We start from the raw sequence: 20,065 nt of genomic DNA on the forward strand, positions 1-20,065 counted from the left end.
AGAAACAGCTGAAAATGTGCAGCTAACTTGATACAAAGTGATAGAGGTTTTCTGCATTCTTGCATGTGGCAGCAATAACGTAAACCAACATAGACCAGATATGCGCCGTCGGGAAGGTAGGGCGTTTTGTTTAATAATGAACGTTTAGCGAACCAGATATGGAGCGTTCCTCATCTCATCGAACCAACCCAAAAGTCTGTTGCATAATGGAGCTGTAGCTAGTCCCCTTTGGCCAAAGGCTCCGGTGTTCCTCTGGAGCCTGGGCCAGCTGCCCGGGTGGTGATAGAAAGCATAAAATGATGTCTTACGCGTTGCAGCGTAGATCTTGCTCCAACATTGGACAGTAGCACAACGGGAACCTGCTGCAGGCAAACCGGTAGGTGGGAAAATCATGCAAAACTTCTATCCCAGAAGAGACTTGAACAGCTCCAGCAGTACGATTTTAGTTAAGATCGTGCTGTAGCACGAGTTTGGCTTCATGTTACTCATAAAAACGACACCAACACTATATTGCATCGCAGCATCACGGCCATCGACGATGGTGATGGAAAAGAAAATTCGCGGCACAAGATGATGCTACTGGTTTGCTTGTATTCTTAGCAGCTTGCATCAAATAGCGTGAACCACCCGTCAGTTGCACCGTCTGCAGCCCACTGAGGGTAAATGTGTATGACGAAAACTTGTTTCCATGCTTTACGAAATGTTGTGATACAAAAACATCAACAAATTGCAGCCAGTGGACCAGCGGCAGGTAGGAAGCTGTGTACAGCGTTCAGCAAAACCATTGTAGCATTGGGCAGACCATTTTTTCAGGTTGTCATGATCTTCGTGGTAGCCTTGGGCACACATTTTAGCAATGTACGGTAGCGCTGAATGCAAGGGTCAGTGAAGATTAGTCGTTTTTCTTTAGTTAGCCAGCTGAATTTAAAGTTACTTTTTTTGCTGCTCGCTGTTTATTCTCGAAAACAAGCGTTTTTGGATCAACATCAAAAGCAGAGTAGCATTTTGCCATTGGCACTCTCCTGAAATGTTTTTACATATTTTTTGTAACCACATTACCTTCCAAAACAGTATTTAGTGCAGTTTGAAACGTTACGCTAATGTTTATTGCGTAATGTCGCAAAAAAAATGGTAACACATTACCTAATTATGTTGAAGTTGTTTTTAAATTCAAAGCAGGAGAAAGGAAGCCTTCTTACCGGTGGGCATAAACATTGCATTGAACGGTTAGTGTCTCAATCGACATGAGCAGCATGAACGGGCCGATCTTGCAAGATTCTTCCCACCGAACAGTGAACCATCACTGACCGATGAAAGAACTCATTTCAATTACACTACCACCTACGGTCGACCGCAGACCGCAAACCATTCAGCGAGCGTGTTTGCATTCCTAATAATTACCCGCTCAAGAGAGCACATAAAATATGATTGATACCAATGCGTCGCACCACGGTAGCCGTGTACAAGCATCTGCGACACCCGCCGGAACGCGAGCACGTCTGATCGATGGCCGATCGGTCGCTGTCACCCGTCGCTAGCAAGAATCCGCCAACGACGGCTGGTACTGTGTGTTCTTTGCAGTTGAAAATTGGCAGCCCTTCTTGCTTCATTTCTTATGCCTACGCATGTGCTGCTGGCAATATTTGTCCACCGTTGGAATACGCGGATGTTTCAACTGTAGTCTACCTTTGCCCGTTCGAAAGATATGTCGATCATCGAACGTACTTGAACCGCACCGAACCGTACATTCTTCTTCTCGTGCAGCTCGTGTCTCAAGAGGCCCTCGCCAGAGGAAATTTAACGACATTGTCAACCCCCTGCCGTTCTCGCATCTCGTGTGCAAATATGTGACGTTTATTGCTGTCGGGGGTACATTGCAGGCCCCCAACACATCTTGCATCCTGCAGACGAGGGAAAAAGTGTACCATTTGGAGACGAAGTAAAATAGCAAAAAAAAAAACGAACGAAACACAAAACTACCCCTGTAGAGCGTACGTTGATCGCACGATGAGAGATTTAATTACCGACCGACGCTTGCCGCTTGTCCGACCTGTGCAGGCACGCGCACGTGTAGATGTAGGGAGCCGTTTTTGCGCCACTAGCTGACAGAACCCATTTAGGACACAAGCGTTCGGCACCACAGCATACCAACCGAGGCTTCTCGCGTTCTTTCGTATAGCTGTGTGTGTGTGTGTATGAACACGTTTTGCTTTTACGCTTCCTTACATTTCTTTCTATCGGCAACTCGCTAGGGTCATTTCCTTGAGCGAACGTACCGGCCATTTAAAATGCGCTCAAGTTTAGCGCACTAATGACATGCGAGTGTACGCGAAAACAGTCTCTGAACGGTGCGTGGTTGGAGGCTGCGCAGCACAAAGATCGTTCGCGTAGAGTGCAGCAGTAATGGTGTGGGGAAGCACATTTTCGCAAGCGTGCGATTTGTAGCTGCTTGCAGAATGGTAGAACGACACTGAATGAAAGATGAAGGAGTGAAGAAAGAGGAGAACGGTACCACCTTCGCCGAATTTCAGCCGATTCAGCCAGCAAGCAACTCTTTGTGTCCTGGTTTACTGAGCCACAGACGGGTTACTATTTACCTTTGCTCTATTTTATCATCTTTGTTTTTTTTTTTTGTTGAATGGTTTACAATTCCCATTGATCACCCTATCGATATAAGCACCTTGCTGAAAACCCCAAGCGCCGAGCAAATAAACAATAAATCAAAAGATTTCGTGAAGGTAACCCATAAGCGACGAACCTCCCATTGTAAAGCGCCGCTGCTTCTGTGGTCGACAGCGGTGGCACGAAGCAACAATTATGCGATTGCTTTAGCCACTCTGGAGGCAACGAGAGACCCTTCGCGATAATCGTTGCCCTGGGTGGCGCCTGGTGTAATAAATTGATCGTCAATATTCAATCTCACTCTGAGGCCGGCTTTCGGGCACAAGAGCATTTATGAGTTGCGAGATATTGCGAACGGGTAGTGAAGGTGTGATATGATTAAGGATCGCTTGTTTATTAACAGGCATAAATCATACCACGGAATGGTAGCATACATCAAACGATTTCATCAACTGCCATTCGGGAATGGTGAACGAGCCCAGGCGGGAGCAACAGTTTTAAGGGCACCACAAACGAGGCCAATTAATTTTACACAGAGCGGTAAACGTGTGGTTGAGTTGGGAGAAGATTAAGTAGCGAATTTTCTTTTGCAATGTTATTAGCTTTAGATGATCCTGTCCCGCAGTGCATTGTACACAACGGATTGAAGTATTGTTCGTTTGCACAACGAGCATAAGGGTTTTTTTCATAGTGCTGACCATGCAATTGATTGCAGCAACCAACTGCTTCGTCACAAGGTCCTCTGAGCACTTCTTAACATAGTTTCAAGTTTATGGATGAACATTTGCATGACCACTCACTGGCTAAGCTAATCACTACAAGAAAAGGGAATGGACCAGAAAAAAGGTAAACAGCGATACCTCCATTGGTCAATCTGGAATGGAATGGATTGCAGCGCAAGTGCATTACTACATTAATTCAAGGTGCCCGTGTCTAAGTGTATCCTCACGATACGCTTGGGAAGGTGGTGTGAAAGTATACAGGACATTTAAAAGTGTTTTTTTCAGAAGAGATTTCATAGCAACATTTTTTTCTTTACTTTATGAAAGCAACTTGTTTTGTACAGTTACTCAAATACCTAATGACACATCTACGTATAATGATTTGTTCTGGGTACGAAAGGTATTTCACCTTTAAGGTATTTCAAGATCCTTTAAAGATAAATGAAATATTTTTTAATGATGTCATTTGTTTTTAATTTATTGTTATTTCTGAGTCCGAAAAAGTAACCAGCAGACAAGAAAATTAAACAAATATTATTATTTTACTAGGGTTTTACTGTATAAAGCATTTAATATATTTAAAAACTTTTTTGCCCAAGCATCGTTCTAGAGCATTGTTGTCTTGAATCAATTTTTTTTAATTAAAAAAAATGTTTTTGACATTTGCAAAGAGTACTCATTTTTTGAATATACTTCAAAAACCAATTCAATAACGAATTGAAAAATTATTAGTATATTTTAGCAATACTATTTTTTATCAAAATTTATTCGCATTTATAAAATGCATCACACATTATAATCATATTTACCTTGCCATTTCATGACTGAGCTCGCTCATAATCACTGCACAAACGATTGATTGATCGTATAAGCTCAAGATCTTCGTTACCTATCAACAACAAAGGCTGTTCTACTCACATTAAAATTAAACTTTTCTGAAAATTTATGATCAGACAATTACTATCATCCAAATGGTATTCATGCGATCCTGTGCAAGATGCTCTCGTTGATCACGCTGCTTTTGGTGAATTTTGAAACCTCTTTTTGTGAATGCTTCAACCATCGCAATTGCACGGCGGTAGACTAAAAGCGGAACGGTCACGGAATCATGACAGTGACGCTCTGAGGAACCAGAAAAAGAGGCCTCCTCAGCTAGAGGTCATGCCTAGACGCCAATCGATCGATTGGATCGACTCTCTTACGGATTGGCCCGCTACGATGAAGCAATCGTACTCACACCGGACACCGGTAATTCCATCGGTGAGCGGAAAAGCACGATCAACCGCGTTACAAAGTGAAAGCCCATGCAAAGCGGAGGAGCGGGACGCGGCAACCAGCATAATGCAGCAAATGTGGGACGGTTGGAAGCGCGACTAAAATCAGGCCACCAAGTCAATAGGGAAACGACCTTGAACTGGCTGGCACAGTGTTCCCCTTACCTCATCGGTATGCTGTTTTTTTTGGCTCTCACCGGACACTTGACGCATGAAGATCGCACAAAAAGGAAGGCCTTTCCTTACGAAAATGAAATAAAAAAAAACACACGCTCAAGCAGACGAGTATGCGCGACAAACAGCACGTCATATTGCGCGCGCGCGTTTCGCCAAAAAGCCCTCGGCAGGTGTGCAGTGCATAAATGAAGGGCAACGGAGGGACGGTTTTTTTCGGACCGTGCGAGCCGGACACAAAGCCGGCATGGTGATGTGGGTCAACCGAAGAAGCGATGACAAATCGAAACCGAACACAACAAAAAGCAGCTACCGTAGAGGATCCTTTATTTCGGTTTTGTACCGCAACCGCAAAACGAGACGGCGCAAAGGGTAAGCAACGTGTTACGTAAATTCGGACCATAGTTTGATGCACTGGTTAATTAACCATTGAAGCGATGATGATGATCGGTTCAGCATACCGTGTTGTCACTGTCTGTTTTTATATTTTGCATCACAAAACCACACGCACTCGTCCGAAAACGAAAATCTTCATGACAAATCCGTCAGCACGGCGAAATGGGTTTAAGCTGCAACTGCACGGCGTAGCTCTTGGTCTTACAACATGCAATCGCTTTCATGTCAGCCGGACGACAGTTCTAAGGGGACAGTACACATAACCGGCATAGTGGAAGCAATTACGGCAAATGTCACTGTCAAATCAATCAGTTTTTTTGCGGCACCGGTTGAGACATATTTATTTTTTTGCAATCTTTGCGTTTACCACGGCGGGCATGATATTTTGTTGATAGGAGCGTAACACAAATTGAATGGTAATTTTAGTGCTTGCTTTTCATTCAATTCAATGCTTACAATAGTAATAGCTATTGAATATAAGGCTTGATGTGGGATTGTTGGGTTCGACATTTTGGATGCTTCCTTTATTGCAAGATGAACTGATTTGATAACACTATTTCATAGCAATCAAAGGAGTGGATATGAATTGAACTGTCATTTGTGGCCTTGGTATTTAGAGTACTGAGCCATTTACTGCACATCAAGCTAGGTGACAGCATTATTCAGTCAAGCAATTGGCGCCTATTTTAATGTTTGAATAGCCGTTTAAAATCAAACGCCTTCGAGAATAGGCTAAAAATGTGCAGAGTATAAATCTTTTTATAATTTCCTTCGATTTAAGATGATTTTGTGAAATTGCATAAAGAGGTTTACATTATACTCGGAGTAATTTTGTCATTATGCGCAGATAAATTGTGCACGTCAAAAAAAAAAGATCCTCGCCTTTCAATCCTTCAATCCAACAGTCATTTTCAAACACTCAATAATAAGCGACCAATGCTGATGACACCAATTCGCACCAATCCAATGAACAGCAACATCACGAGCGAAGGGATGCATCGTGTCCGCTTATGACATTTCTTTCTTCGTCACATTTGCGAATCGAAACACTCAAGGTTACGAGGCGATGCACGATGCTCACCTCATCGAAATGGTGCGAGCCCGCCAGCTGAAGTCTCCCGTCGTGCCGAGCCGGCTTACGATCATTAGTTGACCTTTTTATTTACTTTTTTCTACCCATGCGCACACCAGCATGATCGGGCCCGGATTAGGAGCAAATTAAAATGCTGCAAAATGAGAAAATTTTCGGGTGATGCGATTTGCGAAACAACTTGCAAGGTGTTGTCCCATTCGATTCGCGAGAAAAAATAAACCTTAAACAGCAACAGCCGATGAGATCACGATCACTTTCCCGCTTCTCCCGCTTTCGTGAAGGAAAGCGAAAGATTAAACCTCATTTATTGTCCGTCAAGATAAGTACAGCTCGTCGCGTAAACGGGTGCGATTTAATCATTCTCTTTAGGTCCGTGTATTCATAGAGCCATGCATTCAGGCGCAGACTAGCCTCCACCGACGCGCTTTCCTGCCGTTTCTTTGGCGTGCATAAAATTATGCTCATGATCAACGATCCCTTGATTGCTATCGCACAGGACAGGCCAGGCGGCAGTTGGTAGCGAAGCACTGGCCGGGTATTTATTATGTAAAAGTGAACTATCCGCAATGGCTGTTATTATTTCACCGCATTCTATCGCTTACCTTTCGCCCTGGGATAAGCATCATGATCGGGTGCGCTAAACTCGTACGAGAAAATAATCCCACATAAAACCGTTTGCCCGGTGAAAAGCCTTGGTTCGAGGAAAAGATGTTGGGTTAGAAATTGTTCCACTTCAACGATAGATTGAGATCACTCAGGCGGGGGGAATTGTAGCTGCTACCGGGCTTATGCAGCTACTCTACCGGCATCTATCAATCAACCCTATTCACCCCTGTGTCCGCTCCCGTAGTGAGTTGCTAAATTGATTGATCAGAATTATCAATCAGCAAAAGCCCACGACCGTGGGCGATGAAAGGACCTTAGCACCCCACGGAACGGAAAGGGTTCATTAAGTCACAGTTCAAGGTACCGTACGAATGTGTGGTGAAATGTAATCAATCATCACTAATCGATCAGATCAACTGAAGCACGTTGTGTTGGCCAACCCGCGAATAGAGCCAGCGTGATTTGGACGTATCGCAAGAGCTGAACCACGGCTAACGCAACGAACTCGCGTCAAAATTTAATTACCAAACCTTTCAGTCCTCCCAAATAAATGGTTCCATTACTGTGAACTCCAAACACTTAGCCTACCAACAAGCGAAATTATCACTTACTCTCATGGCAATTAAACTATTTACTCTGCTCTGGCTTTTGACACCCGTACCCAATTCGAATGCGATCGTTTCAGTTTCAACCAGGCCCTAAATGTAGGCCGTTCCAAAAACGCACGTATGCAGCCCTATTTGTCTTGATCTCGATGATGTCGGGAAACCGTACACGCGTTGTTTTTAAGCACACCAAACCAAACCAAAAACAAGCGAACGTAGCATGAAAACATGTCAGCGATCTTAAGAGAAGGCCTCTCGAACACAATCCACCTGAGCACAATGAGTTGTGGGGGCACCCTACATGGCGCCTTTCGATGCACTCTCCTGAGCTCTTGGCCCCCGGCAGAGTTGCATGCCACATTGTGCAACTACCGAAACCTCCTTCTAGAGGTACGGGTAAGGTGAATGGTTGTGGTTTTGGGCGGATCATTATTTGCCTTATGTGTCGCGGTGGGTTCGGCCACTGCGATGCTATTCATCTTGCTAGGCTCCTATTCAGCTACCACTCGATCGTGGATGATCAAAGGGGCATAACAAAATTGGGGCGAAAAATAGACAAAGCTCAAAATGTTTCTCGTTGAGCCGCTTATCAACCGGTCACGATCGATGACAACGAATGCAATCCGTTTTGTTTACGGTTTCATATGCTGTTTGAAGGGGGATTATGTTTTCGATTTTTGCTGCTTGTAACATGGTTAATTATTGGCTTTTCATTCCCGTTTTTTTCCCTCTTTCCAGATACTTTTTCTCCAACGTGCTACAGTTCCAGATCTATCGCGCCCTGTGCACCGCCTCGGGTCAGTACGTACCGCAGGATCCCAGCAAACCGTTGCATAAGTGTGACATCTACCGCCAACCGGCAGCCGGTAACATTCTCAAGTGAGTTGCAATCTTTCGTACTTTTTCCCCGCATAAAGCGCTTGGTGGTCATCGTACCAAAGAGAATTAAGATTAAATGTTCGATCGGTTCAGTTTTTGGTTCAACCAACAGACATCATTGCGTCAGAAAGAAAGGGCTCCCAAAATGTCACTCCAGTTAATGATTGGGCGGTGTAATGTTTGGGTGATACTGCGAGGGAAAACAGACACGCGTCTGGGTTAACGAGTCAGCTAATGCTTCGCTTCACTTATTACATCAATCTTTCATCCTGTAGTGAAGTTCAGAGTGAACTATATCTTCGTACTCCGTTACATCAACTGACCGAAAAACTACACACAAAAAACTGGTTACCGTCATTTGACAGTTTATCCAGCAATACGCCCGTTCAACGTCGTCTGCATCGCGCGTCGGGTGGTTTTGTTTTAGATAATTCGTTTTTGAGCTTGATCCTGATAATAAGGTCACGCCATCGGAAAGTGTACCCAATCATGTTGTGTACAAGTGGTCTTAGCCCGTTATTCAAGTTGTTCGAAGATATGGCTACGATAAGACAACTAAGCCAATCGATTATAGCTCAATCAAGGTGTAACTCAACTGGTAATGAAGTGCCTTGTGATATAATAATTATGCCATCAATACCTTCATTTTAAAATATTTCCAAACTTGGTCTTGAAAATGTAGCTGACAATTTAGTGTTTTATCTGATTTCTTTTATGATCCGATAGAAAAAAAGCGAAATATAGAATGATTTCCTAGAAACCCCAACATGGCTTAGAATGCAAACATTTTGCAGAGTTTGTTACATGTTCACTATATTAAATGACGATACTTTAATTTAATATTTCTATTTGGAATTCCCATTGATCAAAGATATAAAATAAAAATCTTGCACCAAAATCATCAAAGATATATCAAAGTAAATTTGCGATCTCGCAATAATCCATCATATACTGTCCAAACAAGTCTTCCAAAAGTGCAAGTAAATTCTCGCTGTTATGTTAAACTGATCAACTGTTACTATGTTTGAGTTTATTGTAGACCAAATCAATCATTTTTAATCATCCACTACCAATTCCTCTAAATTTATTTCAAAAACTTAAAAATCCTTACAAAAATGTCTCGCTGTAGGAGGCTTTACATACACAATTTTTGTAATATGTTCTCATGTCTCTTTAGTAGATTTCAAATTTAATCATAAATTTTTCCAGTAAGTAATAATATCTTCAACAATGAAGAACACGGAATTGATTTTGAATCGATAATTACATATTATTATGACTTTTGCTTTATTTTAAAATAATACTGCCACATATATAGCCATTTTCAAATGAATTTCACATTAAAAAATAAACAATATTCAACTAGTATCTCCAGAATCTGTGACAGGTTTTAAACGAATAGCCTCCTTCTGCGAAGGCCATTCATCCATCGCGTTGGACTATAATTCTTCCCGTCAAGTGGATCATCTGGCGTAGAAAAGCGAAAGCAGTTTCGCGCCGTGCGGCTGATCCATTGGACGGGGTAATTGTGGTTTTTTGACGTTTGATTTGCACCCGCTTGGGAACGCAGGGAAGCTAAGCAGCCACGGCGAATGCTACCACGGTTGCGTAATGCGTACCGAGACCGAGTCGTCGGCGTCGTCATTGCAGTACGCTGCTCCCGGTCACTTGGGTGCAATGAGTGCATCGCTGCAGGTGTTGCGCGTGCTGCAAAGGGAGATGGGATAAGATATTGCGCACACGGTATAGAATGATCGTAAGTACTGCTGACTTGCGAAAATAAGAAAACACTTCAAGAACAACGCCACCGGGCAAAACACGGGGAGATCTTAATGAACACCGATTGAGCGCTCCTTATCCTTGCATTAGCGATGCCTTTTAGCGCACCTTTTGTGCACTAACTGATCTGCTTCACGCTAGTGGCCAATTTAATTTACAACCCACACACACTGCTCTGGCACAATCCATTTTCTTCAATTTAACCGATCACTGATCTTTTTTTTCTCTCTTCATCTGGCCCCCTTTCTGCAAATACATAGAAAGCTGATGGAACGCGGAACGTCACAACCGTGGCAGCAGGTCCTGCAGGAGGTGATCGGCGAGGGCCGGCTGGACGGGTCGGCATTGCGTGAGTTTTTCCGACCGCTCGAGGAATGGCTGCGGAATGAGAACCTGCGCAACAACGAGTACGTTGGCTGGATCTACGATGGTGACTACTGCAAGCACAGCATCGAGACGGCCAATCTGCAAGTGTTCGGTGGCTTCTACAATGTTGCAGTCGAGGTGCAGCTTACCAGCTGGCTGATGCTGATGCTGAGCTCCTGGTTAGTCGTGATGCGAACGTTCGCCATCATCGGCTAAGACAGATCTGTCAGGATAGAAATGGGCCAACCAATGCCCGATGAGGTCGTTGAAGTGAGCAGGATTGTTCGTGGTTCGTTTCAGTAAAGTGGTTTAGTTTGGTAGACAAAATGCAGCAGTAGAAGCGTTAGACGTAAGTTAAATCATAATAAAAAGAGAAAAAAACATTGCCTCTTTGGAGTGTGACATACGATCCAAAATGACTCGTCAAGTTCATTGTCGTCCGGTCGCTGCATCCAGGAAATCGGAGCTTACAGGGCCAGTCAACTTCTCCCTTGCCAGCGGCCACTGACGCAGCGCAACAATTTGCCTCAATTGAGTTGAGCCGATGGTGCAGTTGTTTTGTTTTCGCTTTTGATGGGGTGTGTCGTTTTGCTTCGGCTTCCTTAAGTGCTGCTGTAGAGATGAAACAGAGGGAGAGTTTGGCAATTGGATCCATGCCTTGAGAAGGAAGCATGGAAGTGTAGGGTTTTCTTGGAGATGTTGATTCATTCCCGGATCACTTAAAATATGGGAATAGAGTAGTCTTTGTTGTATGTTTTTTTATGGCGACATATGTAATGTTTTTATCTATGTGGACATATAAAGACTATTTGTGAAAGAAAACATTGCATTGTCGTTGCTATATACTTAAACTACTAATAGACTAAATACAATAAAGATTATTTGTAATTTTCCTTTTCCGTTTTTCTCGAGACTTTTTTCACACTTCATATCTAAATCACACCATAACACTTCAAGCCTTACCACCTTACTCCTAACATCCATCGCATCCGAATCACGGTGACAAATGTGTAACCTTCCAAAGGCCAGTTCACGGACTACCGTTGCCCACTTTGGACAGCAGCAACAAAACACTGTTCACATGTGCTGACCTGCGTGCGTGACATCGACCCAGCGACAGTTGGAAACAACATCCCTTTAGCGGACGAGACCAGACACGGACTGGACAGGGCACGGAACACCGCCGACTGCCCCGGCGCGGCCAAGATCAAGTGCATACGCATATGGGCAGCCCTGTGTGTGTGTGTGACAGATGCAAGCCAAATGCGTCTAACGCCAACTATGCCCCGAGCCACGTTAGATCCAACTTGGAAGCGCTCAATTGAATTTGATCGTGTTTCATCTCGTTACAATTTCCGACCCAAGATGATGCTGATGATCCTTCGCGAGATTGGCAGCTCAGCTCGGGAGAAGGAAGCAGCGCGCACCGTACGCTATCAGTGTTCCGTTGACTTCTGACCGATGCGAAACGGGATAAGCACGTGCCTGAAAGCAGTGTTGCGAGAGATTGTCGACCAGTGTTTTTGTTTTGTTATCTTTTAGGTAAAAATATCTGTGCTTAGAGCAAATGTTAGAAGGAAAAAATAAACCTAAACCAGTATTTAAAAAGTGACAATTCTAAGGAAGCTTGTGACAGTGTTTAGTGCTTCAGAATGTGGAGTTGTTGAAACCAAAAACCATGCAGCATCATTACCTCAACTATAGTCGAGTGCAGTGTGGAGCAATTTCGATTCTACTGGTGCTTCTGATCACCTCTCGCGTCTGCTCTTTGCAAGGTGACAATGTGTGCTATCGTTACGAGAGGTAAACAAGTGTTTCAAATCGTTCGCTTCACGGCCATGCTATTTGATTCAAAGACACCCTTACAAGGTCGTTAAATCGGTAGGCAAGTGAGACAAAACAGATCCTCCCTCCGAAAATGGAATACTATTAGTATAAAGCTTATAATCTGAACGGTTAATTTATTAAACGAGCTATTATGTCTTTACCCTGCGAACAAAGCAACGACCATACCCTCCCGGCTACAAACGGTACAGCCTCCGTACACTTCACTTCCCTGCAGGTGTCAATAGCTGCCTTATTAATTGGATAATGTAATGGATCGTAATTCGCTATGAGAACTGTACACCTTTCCACCTTCTCCCTGTTTCGGGAAACAGTGCTCCACCTGCCCAGAAGGGGCAATAAAGTAACACCCTTGCCTTGGGCACTCGAACGGTGCTGCCGAGTGGGCTGCGGACCTTTGCTCTGGCTGACACCGTTGCTGCTGGGCACCATTTCACCCGAACAATTGCTCCGGTTAGTGCCATTCGGGGTTGAAAAAAAAGAGGTTGAGAGCGATTGGCAGAGAGCCGACCTGACAGTAGTGTTTTGTTGAGGTTTTGCTACAAACTAACTGCCCGCTGACCGTCAGCTGTGGAGCGTGGATTGTGGTGCAGTTACGGCCTTCTCCTCGGGACAGGGGCGGTTTTTGCATCTCCGTAATCAGCGTCGCCAAAGCTTCGCGGTGTTATGGAATAGAGTTGTGCTTTTGCCTCCTAATAGTGGCATGCCATTCGATGGTAAAACCGTTTCACGTCGAAGTCGCGCCAAAAAGAGGGCAAAACCCGGGGAGTGCACCCGGTGAGATGTTTCCGCATTTTTGTACCATTCTTTGGGACGGATGCCGCACGGACAGGCTGGACAGGCTTCCTGTCGCATCGATAACGGCCGTCGTTCGTGTATTTCTGGTTGTCAATATTGCATAATGCCGATGGTTGCAGTTTTTCTCGTCTCATTTTTCGTGCCATCGTCGTTCCGTGGGGCCGTGAGTGTCATTTTTCCTATCCATTGCACACCTATAATGATTGATGAGAAAACTTTCAAACGCATCGCACGTTACGCGTGCGACCACACTAACGAGTCGACCGAAAGGATGTCCAGCGGTGATGGTGGGTTTAGCCGTTTAACGAACCAGTTAAATGGTGTCTAAAATCGGTCAAATTTGATTGCTGGTACGGGATGCAAGGGAGCGTACGGGAGCGTACGCACCGGAGTAGTGCAGCAGGACGGTGGCGGCTGGTAGCGAGTGTACACTGTACACACAATCTCGAGCGAGTAGATGCGTGTTACAGTTTTGGGATGAAATGGGCGCAAATGAGGCTGAGTCGGGAAAGGAGCAAACACTTGCGTAACTGGCGGCTGTGCGATTTAGCGACTTGCGTGCGATGGTGCTTGCGGGAACATAAATCAGTGTGATTGCGCGAACGACAACAACGTTACATTGTGGCTCATGCTTTCTTTATCTGTATGGAAATGCAATTAGTATTATATTATTTGTGGAGTGTAATATCCAACAGCACATGGTTACATTTATCAAAATAGTGTGTATTAATATGCAGACACTAATTTGTCAACTATTGCATACATGAGGAAATAGTACGTTTTAAAGCGATAAATTCAACATTTTATTAGTATGTGTATGATATACATAAACCTCAATTTATTTTACTTCACACTTACAAAAGGAGCCAAATATTGGGTGTTTTTCTATCCAATAGTTTTCGAACAATACAAAACGCTTCTACATTGCTCATGGGTCTCTGGCGCAAGCCTAATTAATGCAAAATGTGTTGAAAACTTTCATTCATTTTTTAATTCAATAATTGAAAAGTCACCTTAAATAAATAATTCTTAAAAATATGCTCTATATGTTACTTCATTGTGAGTACCAACTAAATATCATTAGATTTCAATCGAAAGATATAGTTTCAATGAATGACCTAAGACACGAAATTCCTAGCTCTCTAAACAATTAATTTAATTGTTTACATTTCTCACTACTTAAGGCATTTCGTTGTATAACAATTCTAACGATCAACGAAAAGAACAAGTTTACCAGACTTCTGCATTGTGTTTTTACACCTTCATATAATAAATTGAAAGGCTTAATAAACTGGTTAACTTACTTAGATTTTCCATGCAAAGCAAAATACGCATAAATAAGGAAATATGAACATGATTTAAACATACTTTTTCAAATTCATATTACACTTTACTCCGTTTGCTACTCTTGATTCGCTTGCAACAGTGAATGCTTCTCTAATAAAATTATATTTTAAATTCTTCTCATATATTCGCAGATCCGGAAAACAAAATTTAATCAATGTTGATATCTTATTTCTAATATAAGGGCCCTTTCCGTTTTAAGTTCGTAGGCTGAAATTTCAGCCTGTCAGCTGTTTGCATTGTATAGCAGTTTTTGAGCAGCTATTTAAGTGAGTATAATATACAGGTGGGCTTATCCCAAGGTGTATGAATTTAGAAGGCTGATTTTTATCGCTTCTGCTTCTGAATGAAGATTTTAAGAGTGTTTTGTGTATTCTTCAAGCAGAAAGCTTGATTGAACAAAAGTTTTCACCCATCCTTTCAAAAAGTGATATTTAAATTTGATTATAAAATCATGTTATGAGACTACCTGGACTACATGCACTTTGATTCTGGATTCCATCACCTTCTTCTTCTTCTTCTTCATTGGCATAACAACCGTTGTCGGTCAAGGCCTGCCTACCCCACTGGTGAAGTGAGCTTGGCTTTCAGTGACTTATGGATTACCATAGCAGGATAGCCAGTCCTACGTATGGGGGCACGGTCTATTCGGGGCTTGAACCTATGACGGGCATGTTGTTAAGTCGTACGAGTTGACGACTGTACCACCAGACCGGCCCAATCCCGGATTCCATCACCAGATCTGTTTAATGCACCTTGGGATAAATGTAAACACCACCTTGTTTTGCCATTTTTCGAGCAGTACTCGAATCTAATTCTAGCTTTGAGGCTAGAATAATCTAGACTGAAAATTGCAGGCCAGTTTTATGTTTGGTTTTGTATGGATTGTTTACATGATTTCAGCCTCCAACTGACAAACTCCATACAAAAAACTGACTAAAATCGTGAAGGGCCTCATGATCTGAGGTAGTGATGATATTTTTTCATCTGTTACATGTGACATTGAAAATAAATAAATCATTGCAACACAATCTTAAACATTGAAAAGATCTACCAGTCACAATGTTAGGTAAATCACTTTCGCTGTAGATACTTTGAACCGTTGAACATTTTTGTGTGTGTTATCGTAACACCTCACATACACGCTACGATTTCCCTCTAAACAACCAACACACGATCGCTCCCTGCACTCCATATGAGCTGTAACAAAAACTTGCTTCCCAACACTTCAAACTAGCTCCCTGTCTTCGTCTCATCGTCTCATCTATCTAATATGTTTGATGTTGCGATGCAATGCAAACTCCAGCTGCAGCAAGAAAGCAAATCTTAACGGCACGAACGCATTTTTATCTCCCCACTTGGTAGCCCGTGGGTACGGACGGCGCGCGAAGCTGACGGGCAATTAAAAAAGGGGAAAACGAAAAACCGCCAAATCCATCGAATGTGGGCCACCACGAACAGCCATGGGATGGGGAAAGATGGGGAGCGCCTAAATGTGAACATCGTGAGTGATGCAATCGAACCGCGACGATGGCGTGTAGTGCGCGTCAGCATCGTACCGCACCGGGAGTAAATCGGGAGCTTGTTCTGACCCGCAAAACCTACTTAGGTCGGTCTCGTTATGGCATTTGCAATTGAAACTGCAAACGGTAATGGATGAAAGGGTGGGAAGGGGGAAATAAAATTCGGTCAAAGTTCGCACAGCAAGTGCTTAGGTAATGGACAGTGGATTGAAATGAAAAACAAAATTATTTTATTAAATTGGAACACGTAAAATAAAATAATTAATATCATTTATGAGAGCTTAATATAATGTTATTGAAATTACAGCTACACCGAAACGGAAACCATTCCACGCAATCAAACGGTACAGGTCCTAACGAGACAGTGGTGTCTGGAAATTCCCCCAAGGTGTACCTCCTATCGGACCGAAATTAAGGAAGTGTTTGTTAAGCAGGTAAGGCCAATTATAAACACATAAAAACCTGTTTTTGCCGTATAAAGCTTGCATAAAATTTCCATTCTACCATTGGCACATTGGTGTGACTCATGGCTACACTGTTCCTTCCATAGCAGTAATAGCAATTCCCACCCATCACGATTCCATAAAGGCAGCCGCTTCCAAAAAACATGCAAATGTGCCGCCCGCTCCACCATTCTGCCATTACATTATGCTTGTTTTGCGCGCCAAAATTATTCCAAACCCCGAAAATAAGGAGTGTGCGCCCATAACAGATCGTAAACATCAATTACCGCTATTAGATTTCAGCTCTGCTGCCTCCCATGCCTCCCTGCCGAAGGCACAAGAACATAAAATGTCTCGTCCATTATATCATATTGTCACTTCCGTTCCCTAACGAAGGGGGAGGCACTAACGTGGCTGCGGTCGCTTCTTTGTCTTTTGATGCATCGCCACATCTTTCAACGACTGTCAAAACGATGCTCCAACAGGCGCACAAAGGCGAAAGGCCGGTCGATAAAACCAACCCCACCAGACAAGACGACACACGGAGCGCTGCACAGAGCAGCCCTCGAGAACAGGAAGCGTACAGTATGAGCGGGCACATTCTCACTATCTAGCCGGCCGCTCGCTTTGAAACACGAAACAAAAGCCCATCATTCGTCAAGACGCAGGCTATCTTTGCTGGAGGTTTTGATATCTTTGCTACGGTGCGTTCAGGGAGTATCTTCTTCCCATCGCTTACTTAGTATTCGGTTCTGAGCATCGGGAAGTTTCGGCTACGTCCGCCTTTTGTTTCTCGATCGTCAGAGCAGTGAGCAGTGGGCCTTTAATTTAATCAACTTCATACCAATGAGACGATCGTGCCCGGGTTTGAGGATGTGGATTAATGTGTGGAGTTTTGTTGAAGTAGCGATCGAGCGAGCAGTCGAGAGCCTGGGAAATGAAAATGGTAATATCGGAAGGAATATCATAACAAGTCTTGGTAGACCGTGTTGGGTTGTACTGAAACGAAAGGAGGAAGATTACATTGAAAAATAGCAATTAAATGCGTTAAACACGATTCCGAGAGACATTGGAATTTTCACCCCCCATTAGTTGATGTATTTAAGTTGCTTAACAATCGAAACATATTCAATAATATGTATTGTCTTAAAGTCTTGAACATAACAGCATAACGATTTCCTGTTTTCTCAACAGAAAGCATAAGCAATCAATCTTAATGTATCATTGCGTCATCAAACTTCATTCTACTTAAGGTACTTGTTTTTGCGATTCGACGTCATAAAACGCTACAAACGTCTGGTCGTATGCACGTGTATGATTGTGTTTATTGCGTCACACCATGTTCGGGACCGCTGCTTCCGGCCGGTTGCTTGAGAAGGTGGTTCTGAATTCTAAACATCACGATCACACTTAACGATCACTGTTTGTTGAACTGTTATTAAACCTGAAAACACGGTGCAAAAATTGGCAATTGCAGTTGCTGGCGATGACGAAGAGTGTTTTACAACCTTCTTTATGGTCTTACCATTTCAGAATATCACCAAGACACGCCGCGTGGAGTTCTGTTGCGAAGGGTACCAGGAACGGCGCACCGGAAATGGAACCACCGGTGAGTGTCGTCCAATATGCCGCGGTGGTTGCATCCATGGCGAGTGTCAGACACCGAACGTGTGCAGCTGTGAGGCAGGATTCAGTGGCAAACATTGCTTGCAGAGTAAGCGATTATGGTCCTGTGGATCCGTTGGATCTTTCTTCACTTCTATTTTGTTGGTAAAATATTTTGCAGGATGCCGTAATGGGACGTGGGGAGTGAACTGTCGCAATCGATGCCACTGTCAGAATTACTCACTCTGCGACACAAAAACAGGACACTGTCGATGCAATGAAGGCTGGATGGGTAAATAGTTGAGTATTAAGCTGAAAAGAAGTTAAATCATCCAGCTCCTGGAATGACATATAATTTTGTTTCTAATCTCTACTCAGCTGTGAAACTCCTTGTCCTTCTGGATTTTACGGGACGATGTGTGTAAGCAAGTGCAATTGTACCACCAGATCCTGTCACCCACAAACTGGAACGTGTATGCCTGATGACGAGATAGTAATGTTTGATAACATCAACCGAACGATAGAGAACAGTTTCTCCTCGGAAAGCACCGAACGGATATCAGCGGAGCAGTGGATCAAAGTCGATAATGAAACACTTGCAGCGTTGCTCAGCAGCTCCACGGCGTTGGCTGATGTTTCTACCACCACCTCTAGCACTACCAGAAGTAGTAGCACTTCTGAGAATAGCACCGTAACTTCCACTACCCCCTCCTCCACTACCTCCTCCACTACCACTTCAACAACCGAAGCTACTGGACAAATGCTACCAAACGCGACCTACGCCGAATCGTACCACGAGTACCTTCCTAACAACACCGAGATGAGCATGGTGCTAACAAAAGGTCACTCACGAACTGCCAGCAATGAAAGCATGTACGAGCTGGTGACGACTACGTCACGCGTCGAGATCACCTTCATCGATACGGCGGTGAAGAAAATTGAGGATCCCTCCACGATCAACCATACAACGCCGGAGGAGGAGCCCGCTTCCCTGTCTGTCGAAAGCTCCAACGAAACGGACACCCAACTGGTGTACTTGGAATCGGAGAACCATCCCGTTCTGGTGGGCATAACCGAAGATGGGAACGTGCAGAGTGAGGCAAATGATCGACAGGCGTTCGTCACGATCTCCTGCTTGCTGATCACACTTACCCTGCTAATGTCGGTGGTCATCTATATGAAGCGTTTGAATCGCAAAACGCTTTCCAAACCTGCCGCTAGTGTGCCACCGCCGGTGAAGATTGTTGACGAGAGCGTCCAAACGGGGAATGATTCGAACCGCTCGTCGGATCCACTTCCCGATCTGCCCCATGTCACGTACACGCGGGTAAAGCCAAAACTGCAACGAAACGGTGATATCGGTAAGTGTATATAGAAGCAAGTTCTCCTACAATTTAACAGCAAGGCGAATCGTTAAAACTAACTATTATCTTCCCAGAACACTATGACGTTCCGCCGAATAATAGTTTCATCCATCGTGCAAAGTCAGCATCCCCTTACAACTACAACTTCTCGGTCAACCAAAAGCAAGCTCCCAGAAAGTATAGCCTTGAGCATATCTACGACGAAATTCAGTATCCCCCGTTGGCGGAACTGACGAGCAGTACAGCGACGCAGTCCGATAAGCCGACGTTGCAGCCGAATGAGAAGGAAGACAGTTATTCCAAACCGATGATTCTGGCGTAGGATAGGGCTAAGTTTGCTTATATGTGGTTCTTATGTTGAACTAAATAAATGTATTTTTTACTTACCATAAAATAGGAATTGTTGGTTACAGCGTGAGTATCGTCCATCTTCAATAATAGCTAACTCGTCTAGAGTTTAAATTATCTCAATTTTTTTCTCTTGGCATTCGCTACGGCATGTATTTCTCACTCTTCCTTGTGGCCGTTGCGCCACAGGTGACATGAAATATTAATTTCTATATCATCCATCAATCAATCGCTTCACAGCGCGCAACTTAATACATTCCATTCAGGATTCCCCTTCCA

The 20,065-nt window shown here is 43.7% G+C and overlaps 2 protein-coding genes across 6 annotated transcripts in view; both read left to right on the forward strand.

The window, feature by feature from the left end:
* LOC120959551 (angiotensin-converting enzyme) overlaps positions 1-11,290 on the forward strand; it is a 73,357-nt gene extending 62,067 nt beyond the window's left edge. For all 5 annotated transcript variants that reach the window (XM_040383017.2, XM_040383014.2, XM_040383015.2 and 2 more), the window contains exons 10-11: positions 8,231-8,371; positions 10,411-11,290. In XM_040383017.2, coding sequence (XP_040238951.2) covers positions 8,231-8,371; positions 10,411-10,732 — 463 coding nt within the window. In that variant the 3' untranslated portion in view covers positions 10,733-11,290. The remainder of the gene's footprint in view (positions 1-8,230; positions 8,372-10,410) is intronic.
* A 156-nt stretch (positions 11,291-11,446) lies between these two features.
* On the forward strand, positions 11,447-19,819 carry LOC120959554 (uncharacterized). The gene is made up of 6 exons (XM_040383021.2): positions 11,447-12,319; positions 16,334-16,460; positions 18,003-18,183; positions 18,256-18,373; positions 18,453-19,435; positions 19,513-19,819. The coding sequence occupies exons 1-6, from the start codon at positions 12,195-12,197 to the stop codon at positions 19,758-19,760; spliced, it is 1,782 nt and encodes a 593-aa protein (XP_040238955.2). The 5' UTR covers positions 11,447-12,194; the 3' UTR covers positions 19,761-19,819.
* Positions 19,820-20,065: the final 246 nt, after the last annotated feature.

This window comes from Anopheles coluzzii, chromosome 3 (assembly GCF_943734685.1).
Source record: "Anopheles coluzzii chromosome 3, AcolN3, whole genome shotgun sequence".
NCBI lineage: Eukaryota > Metazoa > Arthropoda > Insecta > Diptera > Culicidae > Anopheles > Anopheles coluzzii.

Bases quoted from the DNA above. Each gene is read 5' to 3' on its own strand.
- LOC120959554 (XM_040383021.2), top strand. From the start codon at position 12,195: ATGCAGCATCATTACCTCAACTATAGTCGAGTGCAGTGTGGAGCAATT. The intron at 16,461-18,002 runs GTAAGGCCAATT...TTACCATTTCAG, and splicing joins AGGAAGTGTTTGTTAAGCAG to AATATCACCAAGACACGCCG. The intron at 18,374-18,452 runs GTTGAGTATTAA...ATCTCTACTCAG, and splicing joins GAAGGCTGGATGGGTAAATA to CTGTGAAACTCCTTGTCCTT.